The sequence below is a fragment of the Taudactylus pleione genome, unplaced genomic scaffold (assembly GCF_031769625.1).
Source record: "Taudactylus pleione unplaced genomic scaffold, aTauple2 ptg000037l, whole genome shotgun sequence".
In the NCBI taxonomy this organism is placed as follows: Eukaryota; Metazoa; Chordata; class Amphibia; order Anura; family Myobatrachidae; genus Taudactylus; species Taudactylus pleione.
Genome location: NW_028284439.1, coordinates 19225825 through 19242839, shown reverse-complemented (window position 1 = coordinate 19242839; position 17015 = coordinate 19225825). Strand labels below are relative to the sequence as shown.

General features: G+C 47.2%; 1 protein-coding gene across 1 annotated transcript in view; it reads right to left on the bottom strand.

Annotated features, from left to right (window-relative positions):
- KCNMB2 (potassium calcium-activated channel subfamily M regulatory beta subunit 2) overlaps positions 1 to 17015 on the bottom strand; it is a 284497-nt gene that overhangs the window by 52926 nt on the left and 214556 nt on the right. The window contains exon 3 of the mRNA XM_088452342.1: positions 11718 to 11888. Coding sequence (XP_088308468.1) covers positions 11718 to 11888 — 171 coding nt within the window. The remainder of the gene's footprint in view (positions 1 to 11717; positions 11889 to 17015) is intronic.

The window sequence follows — 17015 nt, the reverse complement described above, 5'->3', positions numbered from 1 at the left end:
TGCCACTTTAGGGGGGCGGGCTGGACTTCACGTCATTAGGCCATGCTCCATCACGGCAAACTGCAGTGAATCAGAGTCTCCCGCACTTTACAGGAGAGTAGGCAAATATGCCCATGGCAGAGCATCTAAGTTGAGCCAAGTGTCTTACATCATATGGTGCAAAAATGCTAGGTGACTGAGGAGACACATCTGTAACAGGCAAATGCCAGATGGGCCGGTCCGGCTGCAAACCCCGGCTGAGCAGCTCCGCCTCCCGACGCTCAGTTTGGCCCGGGACACAGAAGACGGGGAGTGCAGCGAGGCCAAATCCGTAACTGTGCCACAACTTTGGTCTTGAGCCTCTGTAACACCCCTAGTTACAGCACTGAAATACAGCAATCAATGTTTGCAATTGCTTCACACTTTATTATCTTATAATATGTCTAGTGGGTGTACATGTTTGGTTATAGAGGTATATTGGAAATAGTACATATACAGTACAGTCCTGTATATATGGATTTCATGCTCACCAATAAAGTGATCCTGAAGATTTTGTTTAAATTTTGCCAACTATTGTTATGTTTTTTTCTGCCAAATATGAACCTACTTATAACCCAATTAAACATTTAGATATAGACAAGCACACACTTTTTTTTAATTCAAAAGATTTCACAGCCTTTCATGTAAAGCTAAACCATTCATTGTGCCAGCTGTTTGTGCACTGCTACTGTATTTCCACTTTCCTTTCTTGTAACTGCATCACTCCAATTAAAATATGCCAATGTACCAAGTATAAATATACATATGTAGCTGATCCTGCAGGTAATGTAATGCAAATTTAAACACAGTGACTTAAATAATAATTGTAGGAATCTTTATGCACACGAGAGGTAGAATTATTGCCATTGCCCATAATCTGTCAGGTCCCCAAATGTATTTTTTTTTGTAATAAAAGGAAATAAAGAGCAGCCTGTATGATTGCTGATCTCCGTCTCCCATCTACAGCAATGCCTTATTTCTCAGTGTTAGACATGGAATGTAGAGATGCTTCATTGCAGAAGTGAAACAACTCTTTTGAAAACCTGGGGCCAAATGTAATAGGGCGAGAGTTTAGAAAATGTGAGAAATGTAATAGAGTCCGAGAACAGGCAAACTCACATGTTTTTAGAATAAAAAAACTCACGATTTAAACTCTCATCCAGATGTTTTCCCATTATGAGGATAAAACTGGACCAATGTGAGAGATTACTGCTAAACTCTCACATTTTCTAAACTCTTGCCCTATTACATTTGGCTCCTGGTGTGATTGAATTGGGATGCACCGAGAAGTCTTTCCAGCAGGTTGCACTAACCCAGTAGGTTCACAGGTGTATTCATAACTTACTGATGCATTTAAAAATATCCATAAGTAGAGCTAATTATTTTACTTTTGTGAATCTGTGTGCAGACCTGGAAAACATGCACTGTTTGGGGTCCTGAGGGCAGAGTTTGAGAACCTGTGCACTAAACGTAGGAAGTGCTCTGATAAATTAGTGCATCCCAATGTATTCCTATGGCTGTGCCTGGCAGCAGGAGCACCGAGGGGGGGGGAGCAGGTACTAATTACCCGGGCCCATGCTTGTTGGAGGGGCCCAGTGAGGGCCCGGGTCAGACGCCACCCTCCTTCCCATTTACTTGTCAGCAGCCCAGGACACACTGCTGTGTGCTGGGCTGCAGTGGGACACTGCTTGCTGCTGCTGTGGGGGGGAGCGATCACACTGATTGCATCCTCCTCCCCTGGATATGCGCCAGGCTGAGGGGGTTCAGAGCTCCTCATTCCTCAGCACTGCTTCGTGCCTCTGCAAAAGGTTTTTCTTTTTCCTAAGGGGAAGCGGCCACGTCTCCCGAGATGAGGCCACGCCCCCTTCCCTGGGCCAGGTCTCTACAGTCCTGTCTGGCTGTGATTTGTCATTTGCAGCAGGACCTCGTAAGAGGTAGTATTGCACCAGTTTGGGCGTTTTCTTTTGCCAAGATGCCAGAGATGCCTACAGGGTCGAAGAGGACCCTTTCCCTCCAGATCTGAAAATAATAAAGATGGGAATGAAGGTATGTGAGGAACCTTTTATTTAATAAATGACTTTTGTTGGAGTGTGTATCTTTTATTTTCAATATTTTGTTTACAGGTGCACTACAGGTCCCAGTGGGCATTGTCTACCATGGCATGTTATTAATTGTGGTTTTCCAAAAGCCAGTATGCCCTCGCAGGCATTTAAATTGGGCATGAAAGGCTTAGCTGGAACCTGTAGCGCCTCAGTAAAGAATAATATTAGTTCTTTCCTTTAACAATATTTATTAACCCCACATTCTCCCCACCAGGGGTGTAGGGAATAGCTCTAGTGCAGCGGTCAGGGAACTTTTTTTACCTTTTACTCCAAAATATATTTAGATACGCCAACGTTACCCCCTTGATTTGAAAGGAAGGAAATCATATAGTAGTGTCCCCCATATAATAATATAATAATATGCCCCTGTAGTGCCGCTTGTATGAAAATAAAACACTTACCTTAATCCCCGCTCCTGCATCCACCGCCGTCCTGTCCGCCCGGCTGCTCCTGATGTCTCCCATAGTATGCATGGAGAGAGGCGGAAGCTGGAGTTCAGAAGAGGACTCCAGCCTCCGGCTAACGCGGCGCTGCAGGGAAGGAGCCGGGCGCCCGCTGGTAATAACATCTCAGCAGGCGTCCGGCTTAAAGCCTCCCTGCGGCACAGCTGGGCCTGCATATGAATCATTCTATATTATAGAATGATTCATATGCATGCCCGGCTGTCCATCCATTACCCCCAGGAATTTCATTTTTACCCCATGTGGAGTAATTTACCCCTGTTCCCTGACCACTGCTCTAGTGCATCACGGAATAACTGCAATAAAAGCTACTGATGCACTCCATGAGATTTGCACCCTTAGACTTAGTTATGCCAAACCGGACTGGTTGCTCAGAAATGCATCAACTTAGCGAGTCTGGCCCTCATTCAAACCCACTCGCGAGCGGCTGTCCGCTCGCAAGTGGGTCGATGGTCCCCACTGCGCATGCGCGAGACCCGACGAGCAAAGGACTTTCCTTCGCTCGGAGCGTCTCATCAAAGGGGGCGTGCTGTCGATGGTGACTGACAGCACGCCCCCTTTGGTGGGCGTGCCAGGGGCGTGCCTGCCAGACGGAGGCGTTCCCAAGGGAACGCCTACTGTCTGAAGCCGGCCCCACTGACATCACTAGTGATGTCAGTGGGAGTGATTTTGGCTCTGATAGCCAAAATCACTCCTGGCCTTGTGGTTGAAAAACCCAACCGCAGGCTTTTGCTCGCAGTTTCGATGATCGCGATGGTCAAGACCATCGCGACCATCATTTTGCACGCTCGTATATGCTGTGGGTGGTGACCCACAGCTATACGAGCGTCCAGGAGGACGCTCCATATTAATGGAGGTGGGCCCTGATTCAGAGCGAGCGCTCTGGTCAGAGCGTCCGGCTCTGAATCTGGGCCTCTCTTCCTAACACACAGGGCTGTGCATTTTTATTTTTTGCAGGTCCCACTTCCGTAGGAATTCCAGTCATGTGTTTAAAGGTGCCCACACACATACAGACTTTTCATCCAAATTGGCCGATTTCAACGAATTCGTGACAACAGATCATGTAAAAAATGGACAAATTGTGAGTTTCTACTCTTGATCACGATGCCGATGCTTGTCCCCGCTCGTCGTACCTCGCATCTTCATATCTGCTGTGCTGTAGGGCAGATTAGCCAATCTGGGATACAATGCACTGGCTGCAAGATAGATCTTAAGTCAGATTGGACATTTTTAACTCCAAATCATGACGACGACTGCCTGGGGAGAGTTTAGGGAGAGTTCAGGGGAAATCGTATACATCGGCTGATTGGGAGCAAGTCGGTATGTGTGTGGGCACCTTTAACAGGTTAGGGCTAGATGGCACTATGGGCCTGATTCATTACCGATCGCAACTGCGATTACGCACGTAGATGGCCGATTGTTGCGTACTAAACATGCATCACAGTGTGCGTGCGCGAAGGGTCCACTGCAATCACACTGCGACTATGCTGACCATACTTGCCTACACTCCTGGAAATCGCGGGAGGCTCACGATTTTTCAGGTAGCCCCCCCGCACCCCCGAAAGTGTAGGCAGATCTCCTGCATTCCACCCACTTCTTAGTGAATCGGGTAGGATGGGGAGATTTAATGGGGAATTCGCAGGGGCTAAACGGTCAAATTTGCATAATTTAGCCCCGTCCCCTCATCGCAGAGTTTTCCAAGGAAAGAGGTAGAGCCTAATTACGCCCTGCCCGCCGAACCGGCCTGTGGCAGCAGCTCTCCTGGTTGCTCCCACAAAAGAGGACTACAAAGTTGGTAAGTATGACGCAGACCCATCGCAGAGTGATTGACAGGAAGTGAGCGTTTGGGTGTGTTGACGGGGGTGGTAGGGGAAACGCAGGTGTGTCAGCGCGTTTGAACGCAGTTACAGAGGAGTGCATACATTTGCCACTGCGACGGCATACGCAGCTTGAGCTTTCACTTTGTGAGATGAGGTTAGCAAATTCTGAGTATGGTCAGACGGGTTGTAATTGTGCATGAGGCTCCGATGGTACTCGATATTACCGATAGTTTCGCAGACTTGCAAAGTATTACGGATGTGAGTAAGGGAAAGTGGGCATCCTTATGTTAAGCTGTGACACCATTGCAAACATTAGCATATTATCGCATTGGATCTGCATGCATAATCGCGGCTGCGATCGCAAAAGCGATCCATAATGAATCAGGTACTATGTTGGGAGGACCCACACCACATGCCCCACCTGGCATAGTGTCACCAGGCTGGTATAGCCTAGTGCTGGTTAGTGGAAATTCGGATGGACCCCAAGTTCTTTGTCCCAATGATTTTTTCACTACCAGCCTTGGCTTATATACCTAAAACTGCTAAAGTACCCAAAAAGGTGACACTGTAATGGCGCTTATCAATATGGTTGAAGCAGCTATAGCAAATTGAAGGATGTGAGCCTTCTATATATAGAAAACACAAAAGATGACTAATACAGCGCTATCAGTTTGAAAAATAACAATTTGACTCCTGGGTTGGATCTGATCACGGAGCAATGAAAATGGTCCTGGCAGAATAAAGTGCAGTGCAGGGGTTTCTATCAATATGGTAGGTCCTTTCTTAACGCATTCACGGAGTGGCTCTCAACAAAACATTACTTCTGAAGAAGCTGAGAGACGCTCACTACAAATTTGGTGCAAGAGGCGCCAAGAGGGGGGGCACGGTTTACCCTCATCTGGGCTTGCTAGAGGGCCCTGGGTCAGTTGCTCAAGGGGAAAAATGTCCCCCTTTGCAGGGGTTACACCCCCATTTTTTCTATTTATTTGGAGGAGGGGTGAATGCGCCTTCCAGATTTACCGCCCTTCCTTGTCCCGTATTTACCAAAACAAAGGTGGCCACCCTACTTGCTGGTCTGTATGGTCTGCATTTGTGTGGACATGACCTTACTGAGCTTTGCTTATGACAGAACACCCCCTTCCCTCTCCCATTCCGCCTGCCTAATTGTATAGTTTGATACAGGCAAGATGCGCGTTTGTCTACATAACTGCATATTTGTAGTACGAATTCATGCAAGATATGCTTCACAACCTGGTGTAATACTCACCCCGCAGTAGCCCCAATATTTCTATCTTTTTATATTTTTGGGATAGGAGTGATGGGGAAGGAGGGACGGGAGGACCACATATAACTTGGCACCCAAGCCCCAATTGTTTACATCTGCCACCGATATAAAACAAAAATTGCTGTAAAGACAGAAAGGGGCATATTCAATAAGGTGCGGGGTTCACCGCACAGGGAAAAGTTCCAGGTTTCACACTTGGAAGTATTCAATTATTATGCATTCACCCCACACTGCAGCCCATAGATTCCACATAAAATGCTGGAATGTATGAGTTTCCCTGTGTGTGAAACCCCAGAGGCTGCAATTAATGCAGATTTTTCCTTGCAGTTATGAGGAAAAATCAACTTTATATTAGGGGTGTGCACCGGCCACTTTTCGTGTTTTGTGTTTTGGTTTTGGATCTGGATCTTTCTTCGTGTTTTGGATCTGGATTGGTTTTGCCAAAACCACCCTTCCGTGTTTTGGGTTCTGGGTTTTGTGTTTTGGATCTGTATTTTTTTTAAAAAAAAGCATAAAAACAGCTAAAATCACAGAATTTGTTGGTTTTTCTGCTCCTATGCTATTATTAACCTCAATAACCTTAATTTCCACTCATTTCCAGTCTATTCTGAACACCTCACAATAGTGTTTTTATGTCCAAAAGGTTGCACCGAGGTAGCTGGATGACTATGCTAAGCGACACGAGTGGGCGGCACAAACACGTGACCCATCTAGGAGTGACACTGCAGTGGCAGACAGGATGGCAGTTAGAAAAACTAGGCCCCAAACTGTACATAATGCAAAGAAAAAAAAGAAGTGCAAGATGGAATTGTCCTTGGGCCCTCCCACCCACCCTTATGTTGTATAAACAGGACATGCACACTTTAACAAATCAATCATTTCAGCGCCAGGGTCTGCCACACAACTGTGGCTGAAATGATTGGTTCGTTTGGGCCCCCACAAAACAAGCTGGCAATTAATGTGTCCCTGCACAAACTGGCTCTACGGAGGCAAGATGTCATCCTCATCCTCCTCATCCACCGATTCCTCACCCTCTTCAGTGTGTACATCCTCATCCTCACAAAGTATTAACTCGTCCCCACTTGAATCCACCACCACAGGTCCCTCTGTACCTTCTGGAGGCTGGTCTCCCTGGAAGAGCTGATAATCCATTTTGATGAACATCATCTTCTCCACATTCTGTGGAAGCAACCTCCTACGCTTTTCGCTGACAAGGTTCCCGGCTGCACTAAACACTCTTTCGGAGTACACACTGGAGGGGGGGCAACTCAGGTAAAATAGAGCCAGCTTGTACAGGGGCCTCCAAATTGCCTCTTTTTCCTGCCAGTACAGGTATGGACTGTCTGACATGCCTACTTGGATGCTGTCACCGATGTAATCCTCCACCATTCTGTCAATGGTGACAGTATCATATGCAGTGACAGTAGACATGTCAGAAATTGTTGCCAGGTCCTTCAGTCCGGACCAGATGTCCAAACTTGGTCCTGCCTGCCCTGCATCACCGCCAGCGGGTTGCTTAGGATACCTAAGTTTTTTCCTGGCAGCCCCAGTTGCGGGAGAAAATGAAGAAGGAGCCGTTGACGTGTCACGTTCCGCTTCAGCTGACAGTGTGTTCACCAGCAGGTCTTTGCACCTCTGCAGGCTTGTGTCGGCCGGAAAGAGAGACACCACATAGGCTTTAAACCTAGGATCAAGCACGGTGGCCAAAATGTAGTGGTCTGATTTCAACAGATTGACCACCCTGGAATCCTGGCAAAGCGAATGAAGGGCTTCATCCACAAGTCCCACATGCCGAGCGGAATCGCTCCGTCTTAGCTCCTCCTTCACTTTCTCCAGCTGCTTCTGCAAAAGCCTGATGAGGGGAATGACCTGACTCAAGCTGGCTGTGTCTGAACTGACTTCACGTGTGGCAAGTTCGAAGGGCTGGAGAACCTTGCACAACACGGAAATCATTCTCCACTGCGCTTGAGTCAGGTGCATACCCCCTCCTTTGCCTATGTCATAGGTGGATGTATAGGCTTGTATGGCCTTTTGCTGCTCCTCCATCCTCTGAAGCATATAGAGGGTTGAGTTCCACCACGTCACAACCTCTTGCTTCAGGTGATGGCGGGGCAGGTTCAAGAGTGTTTGCTGGCGCTCCAGTCTTCGGCACGCAGTCGCTGAATGGCGAAAGTGGCCAGAAATTTTTCGGGCCACCCAAAGCGTCTCCTGCACGCCCCTGTCGCTTTTCAGAAAATTCTGCACCACCAAGTTTATTGTGTGAGCAAAACATGGGACGTGCTGGAATTTGCCCAGATGTAATGCCCGCACAATATTGGTGGCGTTGTCAGATATCACAAATCCCCAGGAGAGTCTAAGTGGGGTAAGCCACTGGGCGATGATTTCCCTCAGTTTCTCTAAGAGGTTGTCGGCGGTGTGCCTCTTACTGAAACCGGTGATACACAGCGTAGCCTGCCTTGTAACGAGCTGGCGTTTCTGAGATGCTGCTACTGGTGACGCTGCTGCTGTTGCTGTGCAAGGTGATACATCTACCCAGTGGGCTGTCACAGTCATATAGTCCTTAGTCTGCCCTGTTCCACTTGTCCACATGTCCGTGGTTAAGTGGACATTGTGTACAACAGCATTTTTCAGGACACTGAGGACACTTTTTCTGACGTTTCTGTACAGTCTCGGTATCGCCTGCCTAGTGAAGTGGAATCTAGACGGGATTTGGAACCAGGGACACACTACCTCCAGCAATTGTCTAAATCCCACTGCACTAATGGCGGATACCGGACGCACGTCTAACACCAACATAGCAGTCAAGGCCTCAGTTATACTTTTTGCTTCAGGATGACTGCTGTCGTACTTCATCCTCCTCGCTAAGGACTGTTGGAGGGTCAATTGTTTAGTAAAAGTAGTGGTGTTCCTACTTCCTCTCTGGGATGATGAACGACTCCCAGCAGCAGCAACAGCAGCAGCGGCAGCAGTAGGCGTAGCAATGCAGGATCCTCCAGAGGAATCCCGGATAGGAGAGTCAGTCATGCCAGTGACATGGCCTGCAGGACTACTTCCGATCCTGACTAAGGAGGAAATTGACGAGGAGGGAGTTGACGGTGTGGTTTGCAGGCGCTTGGATACAACAGGACAACGGGATTTAGGTGTCCCTGGACTGCTTACGGTCTTAGCCAAAGTTTCTGAACTTGACAGTAACTTTTTATGAACGCGCTGCAGGTGCCGTATAAGGGAGGATGTTCCTAGGTGGTTGACGTCCCTACCCCTACTTATTTCACCTTTACATATGGTACATATGGCAAGACAGTTGTTGTCCGGATTTGGATAGAAATATTGCCAGACCAAAGAGGTGGAATGTTTGGTCTTCTGCCCAGGCATGACCGTGATGGGCTTTTTCATCCCACGGACAACAACTGTCTCCCCCGGAGCCTGATTTAAACAAACCACATCACCATCAGAATCCTCCTCGCCAACTTCCTCCTCAGCGCCAGCTACACCAGTATCCTCATCCTGTTGTACTTCAACAGTGACATCTTCAATTTGCATATCAGCAAGTGGACTGTGGGTGCTCCTTTCAGCACTTGCAGGGGGCGTGCAAATGGTGGAAAGAGCCACCTCTTCCCGTCCAGTGCTGGGAAGGTCAGGCATCGCAACCACCACCACACTTGGACTCTCCTTGGGGATTTGTGATATCTTCTTAGAAAGCACAGTTCTTCGCTGTGCTTTTGCCAGCTTAACTCTTGATTTTTTTAGTGGGAGGAGGGCTTCCATCGTCATGTGAAGCTGAACCACTAGTCATGAACATACTAGGGATCGACCTTAGCCGTTCCTTGCCACTCCGTGTCGTAAATGGCATATTGGCAAGTTTACGTTTCTCTTCAGCTGATTTAAATGTCTTTTTCAAGGTCATTTTCCTGAACTTTGCCATTTGGGATTGTATGTGCCCTCTACTATGACATTGGGCATCGGCCTTGGCAGACGACGTTGATGGCATGTTATCGTCTATGTCATGACTAGTGGCAGCAGCTTCAGCACTAGGAGGAAGTGGTTCTTGATCTTTCTCTATTTTATTTTTATCGGAGAAAGTTTGGTCCTCCATTTATGTTATATCGATTTGATATATACGTGCGGCTAAACACAGAAAATAATTTTTTTTTTGGTTTGGACTGGAGTGTACTTTCGGGGGTTACAGCACCCTTAACGGTCAAGCCAGCCGGCCCTTTACTTATGACACAGGCGCACGCTTGGCACTACTTTGTTGATGCACGTGCGGCTACTGCGCACACAATTCACAAACACAGAAAATAATTTTTTTTTTGGTTTGGACTGGAGTGTACTTTCGGGGGTTACAGCACCCTTTAACGGTCAAGCCAGCCGGCCCTTTACTTATGACACAGGCGCACGCTTGGCACTACTTTGTTGATGCACGTGCGGCTACTGCGCACACAATTCACAAACACAGAAAATATATTATTTTTTTAGCACTTGGGGGGAGCACCCCTGATGGACAGAGCACCCCCTGGACAACACTACAGCACCCCTTTAGGACTGGGACACTGCACAGGACTTTGGAGTGGACACAGCCCCTATGGAGAACTGACTGCACAACACAGTCCAGCCAGCCCCTATGGACTTTGAAGTAGTGGACAACAGCAGCACTACACTACACTACACTACACAGCCCTAACTCCCACCCTCCCTCTTCACTGTCCACAGCCGAGTGAGAAAATGGCGCCGACGCGGGTACCTTATATAGGATCCAAAACCCGCGAGACTCGGAAGGCGGGATGATGACGTTTTGCCTCGATTTCAGATCCGAGTCAGGCGGGAAAAGTCGAGCCTGACTCGGATTGGACTCGGATCGGGGGGGCTCGGGGGGGTTCGGATTTCAGAAATCCGAACCCGCTCACCCCTACTTTATATACATAGGTATATTTATAATGGGTGCAGGTTGTGTGGTGCACACAATGCATCCAAAGTATACTTACCTAGCTCCGGGAAGCAGGTCCCTCCTCCTATGCGGCGCCATCTTCCCAGTGACATCTTCGGGAAGATGGTGCTGCACAGTGTAGGCAAAGACTCTGGCACTGTGACAGAGGCTGTGCTCTCTTGTGCACATGTGCCATCATCCCGAATATCAATGGGAAGATAGCGCCGCGAAGGAGGAAGGATCCACTTCACATGCCGGAGAAAGGTAACTGCGGGACTGAGGGCCTGAAGCACATTGGGCTGTAAGTTAGCTGCAAAGTGTGTAATACTAATAACTTTATTAACAAAATTCATATAAACAGCTTAAACAAATATTAAAGCCATTTAAGGAAGCAATGACATGGAATAGAGGGCTGTGAGTGCATAGTAAGGGCCTCATTTATCAACGAGTTTATCATTCACAACGAGTGATAAAACTCTTTGCGTATGCTAATGGTGCTCCAGCCAATCAGCTCCCAATTGTCATCTGTTTGAAAAATGACAGTTGGGAGGTGATTGGCTAGAGCACCATTTATCATATGCAGCAAGTTTTATCACTCGTTGAGATTTGTGAATGATAAAACTTGTTGATAAATGAGGCCCTTAGAATGTACTAATCCTGGTCACAGGTATATGAACCTCTCCATATCTATGACCTGCAAGCAAGCACTGCCATGTTACACAGCTTTTCCATTTGCCAAGGAAGTATTTTAGATTTCAAGCCAATAAAATTCTATGATAAATCTGATCTATGTGACTTTCTTTCTACTTTATTCTTTGATGAATTCCTTCCACTATTTAAACTGATGCACTTTTATTTCACAGAGACATATGGTGTCATTTTAGTATGTTTCTGTACCAAGCTACAGAGCAGAAGAACGGATATGTGTTTAGAATACAAAGCTCCCAATTTTTGCCCTTATCCACTTGGTGCAAAACAGTTTAAACCTTTCCACTGCATGTTAATGTTTTTAAACAGATTGGGAACATACTAAGAGATAGCGAAATAACCTAATAAAAGCAATTAGGCAATATGTATTCAAAATGGAGCTGATATAGATGAAATTACCTCTGCATGTATGATCGAAGTAGTGTTATTCCCAGAAGAAAATACATCATGATGGAACAGACCATCATTGTAAGCCCCAGGAGTATCGCTCGGTCTTCTCCTGCTTTTAACGCTGTCACAGTTTTCCTTTTGTCCAGAAGGTCATGGTCCTTGATTTTTTGGTAGAAATTTCTAAAAATAAAATGATAGATTTTTTTTTAAATAACAAGTAAGACATACCTAGAAAAATCTAACAGCAAACACAACAGCACAACATAAATATATATAATAAAATAAATAAAATGTTGTTCAGATAAATAAATACAATTCATTTTAACACTTACTTTATTAGACACCAAAGTGCATATTTATTAGGGGTGTGCACCGGCCACTTTTCGTGTTTTGTGTTTTGGTTTTGGATCTGGATCTTTCTTCGTGTTTTGGATCTGGATTGGTTTTGCCAAAACCACCCTTCCGTGTTTTGGGTTCTGGGTTTTGTGTTTTGGATCTGTATTTTTTTTTTAAAAAGCATAAAAACAGCTAAAATCACAGAATTTGTTGGTTTCTCTGCTCCTATGCTATTATTAACCTCAATAACCTTAATTTCCACTCATTTCCAGTCTATTCTGAACACCTCACACCTCACAATAGTGTTTTCATGTCCAAAAGGTTGCACCGAGGTAGCTGGATGACTATGCTAAGCGACACGAGTGGGCGGCACAAACACGTGACCCATCTAGGAGTGACACTGCAGTGGCAGACAGGATGGCAGTTAGAAAAACTAGGCCCCAAACTGTACATAATGCAAAGAAAAAAAAGAAGTGCAAGATGGAATTGTCCTTGGGCCCTCCCACCCACCCTTATGTTGTATAAACAGGACATGCACACTTTAACAAATCAATCATTTCAGCGCCAGGGTCTGCCACACAACTGTGGCTGAAATGATTGGTTCGTTTGGGCCCCCACAAAACAAGCTGGAAATTAATGTGTCCCTGCACAAACTGGCTCTATGGAGGCAAGATGTCATCCTCATCCTCCTCATCCACCGATTCCTCACCCTCTTCAGTGTGTACATCCTCATCCTCACAAAGTATTAACTCGTCCCCACTTGAATCCACCACCACAGGTCCCTCTGTACCTTCTGGAGGCTGGTCTCCCTGGAAGAGCTGATAATTCATTTTGATGAACATCATCTTCTCCACATTCTGTGGAAGCAACCTCCTACGCCTTTCGCTGACAAGGTTCCCGGCTGCACTAAACACTCTTTCGGAGTACACACTGGAGGGGGGGCAACTCAGGTAAAATAGAGCCAGCTTGTACAGGGGCCTCCAAATTGCCTCTTTTTCCTGCCAGTACAGGTATGGACTGTCTGACATGCCTACTTGGATGCTGTCACCGATGTAATCCTCCACCATTCTGTCAATGGTGACAGTATCATATGCAGTGACAGTAGACATGTCAGAAATTGTTGCCAGGTCCTTCAGTCCAGACCAGATGTCCAAACTTGGTCCTGCCTGCCCTGCATCACCGCCAGCGGGTTGCTTAGGATACCTAAGTTTTTTCCTGGCAGCCCCAGTTGCGGGAGAAAATGAAGAAGGAGCCGTTGACGTGTCACGTTCCGCTTCAGCTGACAGTGTGTTCACCAGCAGGTCTTTGCACCTCTGCAGGCTTGTGTCGGCCGGAAAGAGAGACACCACATAGGCTTTAAACCTAGGATCAAGCACGGTGGCCAAAATGTAGTGGTCTGATTTCAACAGATTGACCACCCTGGAATCCTGGCAAAGCGAATGAAGGGCTTCATCCACAAGTCCCACATGCCGAGCGGAATCGCTCCGTCTTAGCTCCTCCTTCACTTTCTCCAGCTGCTTCTGCAAAAGCCTGATGAGGGGAATGACCTGACTCAAGCTGGCTGTGTCTGAACTGACTTCACGTGTGGCAAGTTCGAAGGGCTGGAGAACCTTGCACAACACGGAAATCATTCTCCACTGCGCTTGAGTCAGGTGCATACCCCCTCCTTTGCCTATGTCATAGGTGGATGTATAGGCTTGTATGGCCTTTTGCTGCTCCTCCATCCTCTGAAGCATATAGAGGGTTGAGTTCCACCGCGTCACAACCTCTTGCTTCAGGTGATGGCGGGGCAGGTTCAAGAGTGTTTGCTGGCGCTCCAGTCTTCGGCACGCAGTCGCTGAATGGCGAAAGTGGCCAGAAATTTTTCGGGCCACCCAAAGCGTCTCCTGCACGCCCCTGTCGCTTTTCAGAAAATTCTGCACCACCAAGTTTATTGTGTGAGCAAAACATGGGACGTGCTGGAATTTGCCCAGATGTAATGCCCGCACAATATTGGTGGCGTTGTCAGATATCACAAATCCCCAGGAGAGTCTAAGTGGGGTAAGCCACTGGGCGATGATTTCCCTCAGTTTCTCTAAGAGGTTGTCGGCGGTGTGCCTCTTACTGAAACCGGTGATACACAGCGTAGCCTGCCTTGTAACGAGCTGGCGTTTCTGAGATGCTGCTACTGGTGACGCTGCTGCTGTTGCTGCGTAAGGTGATACATCTACCCAGTGGGCTGTCACAGTCATATAGTCCTTAGTCTGCCCTGTTCCACTTGTCCACATGTCCGTGGTTAAGTGGACATTGTGTACAACGGCATTTTTCAGGACACTGAGGACACTTTTTCTGACGTTTCTGTACAGTCTCGGTATCGCCTGCCTAGTGAAGTGGAATCTAGACGGGATTTGGAACCGGGGACACACTACCTCCATCAATTGTCTAAATCCCACTGCACTAATGGCGGATACCGGACGCACGTCTAACACCAACATAGCAGTCAAGGCCTCAGTTATACGTTTTGCTTCAGGATGACTGCTGTCGTACTTCATCCTCCTCGCTAAGGACTGTTGGAGGGTCAATTGTTTAGTAAAAGTAGTGGTGTTCCTACTTCCTCTCTGGGATGATGAACGACTCCCAGCAGCAGCAACAGCAGCAGCGGCAGCAGTAGGCGTAGCAATGCAGGATCCTCCAGAGGAATCCCGGATAGGAGAGTCAGTCATGCCAGTGACATGGCCTGCAGGACTACTTCCGATCCTGACTAAGGAGGAAATTGACGAGGAGGGAGTTGATGGTGTGGTTTGCAGGCGCTTGGATACAACAGGACAACGGGATTTAGGTGTCCCTGGACTGCTTACGGTCTTAGCCAAAGTTTCTGAACTTGACAGTAACTTTTTATGAACGCGCTGCAGGTGCCGTATAAGGGAGGATGTTCCTAGGTGGTTGACGTCCCTACCCCTACTTATTTCACCTTTACATATGGTACATATGGCAAGACAGTTGTTGTCCGGATTTGGATAGAAATATTGCCAGACCAAAGAGGTGGAATGTTTGGTCTTCTGCCCAGGCATGACCGTGATGGGCTTTTTCATCCCACGGACAACAACTGTCTCCCCCGGAGCCTGATTTAAACAAACCACATCACCATCAGAATCCTCCTCGCCAACTTCCTCCTCAGCGCCAGCTACACCAGTATCCTCATCCTGTTGTACTTCAACAGTGACATCTTCAATTTGCATATCAGCAAGTGGACTGTGGGTGCTCCTTTCAGCACTTGCAGGGGGCGTGCAAATGGTGGAAAGAGCCACCTCTTCCCGTCCAGTGCTGGGAAGGTCAGGCATCGCAACCACCACCACACTTGGACTCTCCTTGGGGATTTGTGATATCTTCTTAGAAAGCACAGTTCTTCGCTGTGCTTTTGCCAGCTTAACTCTTTTGATTTTTTTAGTGGGAGGAGGGCTTCCATCGTCATGTGAAGCTGAACCACTAGTCATGAACATACTAGGGATCGACCTTAGCCGTTCCTTGCCACTCCGTGTCGTAAATGGCATATTGGCAAGTTTACGTTTCTCTTCAGCTGATTTAAATGTCTTTTTCAAGGTCATTTTCCTGAACTTTGCCATTTGGGATTGTATGTGCCCTCTACTATGACATTGGGCATCGGCCTTGGCAGACGACGTTGATGGCATGTTATCGTCTATGTCATGACTAGTGGCAGCAGCTTCAGCACTAGGAGGAAGTGGTTCTTGATCTTTCTCTATTTTATTTTTATCGGAGAAAGTTTGGTCCTCCATTTATGTTATATCGATTTGATATATACGTGCGGCTAAACACAGAAAATAATTTTTTTTTTGGTTTGGACTGGAGTGTACTTTGTGGGTTACAGCACCCTTTAACGGTCAAGCCAGCCGGCCCTTTACTTATGACACAGGCGCACTCTTGGCACTACTTTGTTGATGCACGTGCGGCTACTGCGCACACAATTCACAAACACAGAAAATAATTTTTTTTTGGTTTGGACTGGAGTGTACTTTCGGGGGTTACAGCACCCTTAACGGTCAAGCCAGCCGGCCCTTTACTTATGACACAGGCGCACGCTTGGCACTACTTTGTTGATGCACGTGCGGCTACTGCGCACACAATTCACAAACACAGAAAATAATTTTTTTTTGGTTTGGACTGGAGTGTACTTTCGGGGGTTACAGCACCCTTTAACGGTCAAGCCAGCCGGCCCTTTACTTATGACACAGGCGCACGCTTGGCACTACTTTGTTGATGCACGTGCGGCTACTGCGCACACAATTCACAAACACAGAAAATAATTTTTTTTTGGTTTGGACTGGAGTGTACTTTCGGGGGTTACAGCACCCTTTAACGGTCAAGCCAGCCGGCCCTTTACTTATGACACGGGCGCACGCTTGGCACTACTTTGTTGATGCACGTGCGGCTACTGCGCACACAATTCACAAACACAGAAAATAATTTTTTTTTGGTTTGGACTGGAGTGTACTTTCGGGGGTTACAGCACCCTTTAACGGTCAAGCCAGCCGGCCCTTTACTTATGACACAGGCGCACGCTTGGCACTACTTTGTTGATGCACGTGCGGCTACTGCGCACACAATTCACAAACACAGAAAATAATTTTTTTTTGGTTTGGACTGGAGTGTACTTTCGGGGGTTACAGCACCCTTTAACGGTCAAGCCAGCCGGCCCTTTACTTATGACACAGGCGCACGCTTGGCACTACTTTGTTGATGCACGTGCGGCTACTGCGCACACAATTCACAAACACAGAAAATAATTTTTTTTTTGGTTTGGACTGGAGTGTACTTAGGGGGTTACAGCACCCTTTAACGGTCAAGCCAGCCGGCCCTTTACTTATGACACAGGCGCACGCTTGGCACTACTTTGTTGATGCACGTGCGGCTACTGCGCACACAATTCACAAACACAGAAAATAATTTTTTTTGGGTTTGGACTGGAGTGTACTT